This window comes from Myzus persicae, unplaced genomic scaffold (assembly GCF_001856785.1).
Source record: "Myzus persicae strain clone G006 unplaced genomic scaffold, MPER_G0061.0, whole genome shotgun sequence".
Classification (NCBI taxonomy): domain Eukaryota; kingdom Metazoa; phylum Arthropoda; class Insecta; order Hemiptera; family Aphididae; genus Myzus; species Myzus persicae.
Window position 1 is genome coordinate 8,756 of NW_019101076.1, and position 8,310 is coordinate 17,065.

The window sequence follows — 8,310 nt, forward strand, 5'->3', positions numbered from 1 at the left end:
GATGTATAACCATACAGTCAAAAACGACTTCTCTGTGAAAAGCTGCCCAATCGACTGAATTATTTTCCGAAATAGATATTTGCTCCATTATAAAACACAGAGAAACATTTTTAAGCCACAAATAAGAAAAAGACGTGATTTGAAAAAGGGACAGATGAGATTTAAAAAAAAAGTGTGTTTGCGAATTGATTGAAAAAATTCGCATCTCGAAGACCTTTTGCTTTTTTTTTCTCGGCATCGCCATACAAATCCATCGATAGCACTATTCAAGGGACACAAACGGAGAAAATGCCCTTCATTACACTAGAGTGTATCATTTTTGTAAATTAAATTCCATTCTTGAAGTTTTTCCAGTACTTCGATACTAACGGGCCCGTTTGTTTTGCACGAGAAAAGTTCAAAAATATTTAAGAGATTAAGAGATGACATGTTTCACAAATAATGCAGATCGCATACTGCCGATTAAGGTGATTTCAAGCCCAACCGAAACATTAAATAAGTTGATAGATACGAGTTTATGACCTAAAATTTTTATCTTAATGTCTTTTAAAGTTCTTTTACAGACATAATATGTTATCCGCCTGGTAATCACGTAACTGGGAATATTCAATTAAACAAATATAACCTAAATCCAAATATCGTAAATATAAAATAAATGGTCCTGTAATTGGCAAAAAAATAAATTCAAAAAAATTCAATTTCTTTAACCCTGTGGCCGACTTGGGGAGATGTTGCATAGCAAACCGGGGGATATTTTTGTTTTTAATTGTCCGAGTGAGCGCAGCGACTCACCTACTCGGTGCAACAAAAATTCAAAAATCGGTAATCATCGAATTTCAAACGGTTATTACTCAAAAACTAAGTGTTTGCGCATATTTTTTTGCCACCATCATTTTTAAAACATCGATTTACCTAGGTTTCGAAAAAAAATTTTGAAAAAATCACATGGTAGCTAAACTGCAATTGTTCCGTGTTATTATTACAGACACAGAATTTAGAATTCAGTTACAGCAGTATACTTCAATGTAGATATACAGCTTGTGTAAAAAGAATAGCTATGAATATTCATTAATATATTATTTTTATTTATTATAATTTTTTCACAATTTTATGATATATTGCCTTATTTATATTAATTTCAATTTAATAGAGGAAACATTAAATGAAAATTCAATAATAATATCACACAACAGCATAGTGTGTTGTAGGTCGAGCAATATAGAGGTTTCAACGTCAGTATAACTCATTAAATGAAAATAAACAATTTTGTGGACAAAATAGCTTGAACGCCATTTCCGTTTATTAATTCAATAATTAAATACATTAACATATAATTGGGGGATTACTTTGGTAGTATAGTATTGCTATGTACTGACGTCCCGCCATATACGCATATAATTAAAGGCTAGATAGCGAGGGGGACATAATATGAGAATTATTCACATTGGGAAGTTGTCGACCGCGGGGATTTAAGAACAACAACGCAATAAGAAATCGAGTGCGTAGTTCTGAGAATCCGACTACCGAAAGTGCGTTACGAAAATATAAATAAAAAGAGTTCAAAACATGAAACATCTATAAAAATGTTAAAATATAATATTACAATATCTTTACTCTAATCTCTCGACCGACACGACCGGGCGACCGTTTCCTGGAAACCCATGACCACGCACACGTGCAATAGTAAACGGGGTCAGCGCTATCTAATCGCTAGGAGAAGAGTGGAGAGTAGGCCTATAAAACAGGGACCCATCCACCCGATATTCAGACGTGATTTACCAGAGCCAGTACGAGCACCTTCACGCCAGTCGACTCTCTGACAAATTTCAGTGTATTAAAAATAATCTATCAGTTATACATGTCAAAATAAAGTCTATGTTCATAATATTCTACAATTGACTTGGAATTATTTACACCCTGTTATCTCTTGTCTTATACACCACGATCTGTGGGCTGGATCACTACAATTTTGGCGCAGTCTTCTCTACCGCAACAGGAAGCCCTAAGTCGAAGAAATTTTTCGAAGAAAAATTTTTTTTCTCGTTAAAATTATCAACTGCAAGGATTCCTGAGGAGGCAATTCATTCGAACCACCATTGGAGGACTGATCACCTTCCAATAACTCCAGAGAAGAAGAATCTACAGTAGAACGCAAGCCAAGCAGATCAGTACAAGACAACATGGACGCACTAGCACAAGCCGCAGTTATGTAAGTTGTATTGATAATAGTGTTAGAATTTGGTAGATTATATTATAAGTCACGTCTCCTTTTGATTTTATATCAATCGTATAATTTTTGGTGAAGGTGTATATATATATATGTTAACTACTCAAAGAAATAATACAATAGGGTAATATATAGGTATATATAAAAATAAGTGAGGAAAAAGTAAATAAATAATTTGGTGAAAAGAAAGGAAGAATAGATAATTTTGTGAAAAAAAAAGGAAAAAAAAATAATTTTGTGAAAAATAAAGAAGAATATATATATATTATAAAGGAAAAAAAATTGTGTGAAAATAAAGTGAAATATATTATATTTGTATTAGGAAATACAAATTTTTTTTAAGAGGATAGGAAATAAGGGAATTTTGTTAAAAAAAAAAAAGTGTTATAAAAAGTTACAAAGTATAATTGAGCTATAAAATATATTAAATTGGGAATATTGAAATAAATAAAGGAATATTATCTACAGGTGATTAAACCGTATTTTGTGGAAATATTGAAATAAATAAAGGAATATTATATACAGGTAATTAAACCGTGTTTTATGTGAGTTTTTGAAAATATTGAAGTAAATAAAGTGAATAATTGGAAGTGTGCACACAGTAAAAAAAAACCACAAGAGTTTTTATGGAATAATTAAAAAGAATAATTAAAGGGAAAAAGAGTTATATATGAGGAAATATTGAAATAATAATAAATTGGAAAAAGTATACAAGTAATTTTAATTCTAGCCTAGAAATAAGAAATAGTAATAAATAAATATTAACAACTATTTTATGTAATAATTATTTTAGTAAAACTAACGAATAATAAATAAATCGTATATTAATAGTTAATTTTAATATCGAGATAAAAATCAATTCTATATAGGACGCGCGTCGCAATATTAAAATTAAATTTGGTATTTAATAAATAGTAGTAAGATATTTTTATTTAAATATAGATAACAATTATTTAATAGAAGAATAAATAAATAAATACATTATTGTGCTTATTGGAAAAATAAAATTAACAAATAAATAAATACATTTATTTAATTACGACGATTTTAATGAATAAAATATATATTGATGAATCAAGGTTCAGATAATATAACGGATAGTTCAACGGACAATTTAACCGAAATAGTTGAGAATAGTACGAGGGAAGTAGGCATACAAGGAGAACAAACCGACGAGGTTGCTGCAGTTGTTGCCGATACAAACTGTACCGTTAAAACTGAACAATTAATCGATTTAGATTTAACTGGGTGTTATCCAGGGGCAAAAGATTTTAACAAAGATAGATTTTTACAAAAAATAGGAGGAAGACCCTGTACAGAACTAATTGTATCACCCGTAACTACTAGGTCAGGAAGAGGAGGAACGCGATCCGATTCGGACGTAGTACACGTAGGGACTTGTCCCACTAGGGCGACGCGACGTGACGCGACGTTGACACGATTTAAAAAAATAGTTGCCAACAAAAATATCGTACGACCTGACGTCAGGATTTCTGCACACTATAGGCGATGTCTCGGCAGTTGCTCAGTAGTCAGTAGCAATCATGTCGTCTTCTGAAGATGACGAGTTTTGTATTGTGTCATATTGGTATCAACACCGTAAAATTAAAAAAAAAAGGAAATATTGGATACATCCATACATACAAAATAATATTAATTGTCGAATATTTGTTTCCGCTAATGAATTAATGCAAGACGATGTAAAATTTCAATCTTTTTATCGCATGAAGAAAGAAAGTTTCAACTTACTTGTAGAAAAAGTGGGACCGGCTATTGAAAAACAAGACACACATTTCCGTCGTTGTGTATGTGTGCGTGAAAGATTAATGATAACATTGAGGTAATTTTTCTTTATTTACTTATTAACACTTTATTAACATACACATAATAATAATGTAGAAATAGAAATAGAAAATAAAATTAAGTATACTAAATAATTTTCATGAACTTTAATGTAACAGGTAGTACCCGTAATAAACTTCTTTTAGCCAATGTACAGCAAATCATCTATTAAGTGTTCGTTTTGGTTGCATATTTGTGAGGTAACTTCTTCAGGAGAGGGGATTGGCGTGAAACTGTTGTGTGAGTTATTATATGTATATAATGACGAACCGGAGTAATTAGAAAATGCAGTCTGAGGACGAGTATTAGATAAAGTGTTTAAAGTCGGTGTTTGATTTTGAGGAGTTGGATTTTCAGTTAAAATGTCATCAATCAAATTTGATACTTTTTTTTTAAACATTCTCATCTGTTTATCGGTCATGGCGTTAACATCAGGTAATAAACTAAGAAGGTACATTCTTCTAGGATCTTCTCCGCACATTTGAGTTTTCTTCATTTTCACAAAATCAATTAAACTTTGGTCAGCTTGACTAAGTTCACTCTTTCGTTTCTTAATACCTTTTGTTTTTTCTTCAGGACTACGAACTTTTTCTTGGTTTTCACTTATGATTTTGTCACTAACGTGTTGTTCTTGTTGAACGAGATCTTCATCTTGGTCTTCAGCGTCGCTTTGTTCATTATTTTCTAATAAAATGTCGTGATCTGGAGTGGGAGAAGGAAGATTTCCTGAAGTAGTCAAATCAGTGCTAGGTTTTACATATGGTAAAAGGAATTGCAAATGTTCATTTAAATAGTACGGCCTCTTTGATTTTCTAGCAGATCCACTAGGTGCTGATTTATTAGTTCTGACAAAGACAGTTCTTAGGTTTTTCCATTTTTCTTTACAAAATGTAACTATATATAAAATATAAAATAATAAAACATTAATTATATACTTTTATACTTAAAGAGGAAATGTATAAAATAAAAAGTAATGAAAACTTTTTTTACATTAGGTACCTGGCAACAGGATCTACTTATTCCAGCCTAGCATTTTATTTTGCTCGAGGTGCTAACACAATAAGTAAAATAATATCGGAAACTACAAAAAAAATATGGGAATGTTTAGTTGACGAATACATGCCAATGCCAACTGAAGAAAAATGGATGAGTGTAGCTAATCAGTATTACAGATTATGGAATTTACCAAATTGTGTAGGATCTATAGATGGAAAACACATAAGAATACAAAAAGTTCCAAATACAGGATCAACTAACTTCAATTATAAGACATACCATTCAATTGTTTTAATGGCTTGCAGTGATGCAGATGGAAACTTCATCATGATAGAAACTGGTTTCGCAGGCAGAAATAGTGATGGTGGTATTTTTCGAGCATCAAGAATGGGTCGTTGGCTTGAAAGAGATGGTTTAAATTTGCCAAATCCAAAACCATTGCCTAATGACCCTAACGAAATTAATTTTCCATTTTATTTCGTAGCCGACGAAGCGTTCCCTTTGAAAAAAAATTTAATGAGACCAAACCCACGAAGAACATTAACAAATAAAAAACGAATATTTAACTACAGACTCAGTAGAGGTAGAAAAACTGTTGAGTGTTCGTTTGGCATGATGTCACAAAAATTTCAGGTATTGATGTCACCAATACGATGCACTAATGAAACTACCATAAGCAATATAATACGTTCAGTATGTATTCTCCACAATTTCATACGTAAAAGGGAAGGTCGGCAGTATATACCTTCTATTGATTTGGATATAAATAATTCACAAGACTTCCAAGTACCCAACGAGTTTATCATGGACAACCAAGATCAAAATGAGTTGCCGAGGACACAAACAGCGAGTGATCTCAGAGAATATTTGGCTTCATATTTTGTTAAACCCTATGCATCACTGCCATGGCAGTGGAATAACTGTGTATAGTTTTTACGATAGTCATTACGATATAAATAAATTGATAAAATGATAATATCTAATATTCATAACCTTATATTTATAAATAATATTTAATAATAATAAAATAAAGTCTAATAATGGGTCATTATAATTATTTATAGATTTTTGCATTACAGTATTACACAAGGGTATTTTATTAATAGAATTTCAAACAGAAAATATACAATAATACATTAAATGATTAAATATATTATATTATTTTTTATATTATATTATTATTTACCGTAAATGATTAACGGATTACCTAATATTATTAAAAACTATACATTATTACCTATCTACGTTATATTATTATTTCGTTTCAAATGAGTATAGTGTGATTTCTAAAATTGTTCATATCTATAATGATTTACTAATATAAATAATGTAATAAAATAAATAATATAATACAATTTATAATCTAATATAATTTTTAGTTTGTTACTCGCAAGTACTAGGTATAATTTTGTAAATTTGATTTACTTTTTTTTAAATATATTATAGCACTTATAATAAAAATAAAATACAAATATTATTACCTGACTCTTTGACTTCTTCTGCTACCTTTGACCAGGCCTTTTCTGTTATGTCCCTTCTGGAGTATTCAGGTATTTTGAAGTTATATAAGCAGGGATATTGCTCTACGGCTTCAACTAGTTTTATTGTTAAGTTTTCTTCTTTGGTTTTTGCCATATTGTAAGTGATATTTGCCAAATAATAATATAATTAATTATGTTATTAGAAAAAGTCATGTGGTTGACCAGGCAACTTTTATCAAGCGACTGACAGCACTAGTCGCGCGCGATAAGTTGCTTTCGTGTCGCGTCGCAGTCACGTCGCATCGCGTCGGTGGGAGGTCTCCAATATATTAACCCGTGTTTTATTAAACAAACGATTATCGCACGATATTTATTTATAATCGCGTTGCGTTGCGTCGCCCTAGTGGGACGAGGGCCGTAGAGTTAGGTGTAACACAAAGGAAAACAAATAAATTAACAAATAAATTGCCAAATAATAAAACCGAATCAAAAATGGATTTCGATAAATATACGGCAATGATTCCAACAGGCTTTATTGTAACGTGCAGTAGGACACTAATTGTGCATTAGGATATATAAAATGTGCAGTTGGCTAAGCGAATATGTGCACTTGAGAAATATAACAAAAATTAGTTTTCAAAAATCCAAAATTATTTAAATTTTGCATAATATGTTATCGTATATTATTTATATTATTTTACTACGTAGTACATGAAATACTGAAATCAGTCCGCCCGATAACGAATGACGACGATGCGCTCGCTTTCGACGTCGAACGTGTTAAAAATAGATATTAACAGCAGGCGATCCAGTTTTCCCATAATATCACATTATCACCGATCGTTGCCGATTATCTACCGCTTAACATTTTCTTTCTTGAAACTGTACGTATGTATACCATACATGCTTTTATTTGTTTCATTTACTTTGCATTATTCACGGGCTTGTCATCGTCGGATCGTCATCAAGGTAAAAGTATTAATTAATATAAATAAATAGATACTCTTAATTCTTATATCGATGGCTTAGTACACACGTCTTGTTGTAAGTTAATTTTTCCCGAAAAACACTTTTTGATCCTAATCGATAGAAAATTGAATCATCTTTGTTTTAAATCTTTTGTCTACAATATAGGCAGTTGCATGGATAATTTTCTACTCTATATTATGTTCAGAAATTCTGGTGTCTACTTCAAACATTTACCACTACAAATGCACAACATAGCAAAAACGGTTTACGCGGGATAGAACCACTCAGACTGTAGTGACAGTTAAGACTCTAAATTTATATACAATATAGCTCAGAACATTATCTGTGAAACATTGTTTTTATTTTTTTGATATCACTTTAATGAAAAAAGTTCTTATTGTTTCAAAATCCAATATTCTTTGTGTTTTTCAAACTTCAATAATTTTTTTTTTGTACTTCTAGTATCAAAAATATAAAAACGATATTTCACAGCTAAAATTGTCCTTTTAATGTTGTGAAAATTGTGTTCCTTAGTCAATACTGTAGTCTTCTCGGTTCTTTCCCGCGCCAAAATAGTTGTTGCTATATTTTACGTTTGAAAGACAGAGACAACATAGTATACGGGTGTAGCGCCCTCTTAAGTTAATATAAATTTAGAAAAAAAATGTTGATGGCTCGTGTACAAATGACTACGTGAATGGTGCATTATTGCATTAGAAAAATGTAATATTAAACGTTAAATAATATTATAAACAAATTAATTAAATGAAAATATTAAATATTTTAATACAGAAA

At 30.8% G+C, this 8,310-nt stretch overlaps 1 protein-coding gene across 1 annotated transcript; it reads right to left on the bottom strand.

Annotated features, from left to right (window-relative positions):
• Window positions 1-4,211: 4,211 nt before the first annotated feature.
• Window positions 4,212-6,700, bottom strand: LOC111027610. Its single transcript, XM_022306009.1, has 2 exons — window positions 6,547-6,700; window positions 4,212-4,963 (listed from the first exon to the last, which is right to left on the bottom strand). The coding sequence occupies exons 1-2, from the start codon at window positions 6,698-6,700 to the stop codon at window positions 4,212-4,214; spliced, it is 906 nt and encodes a 301-aa protein (XP_022161701.1).
• Window positions 6,701-8,310: the final 1,610 nt, after the last annotated feature.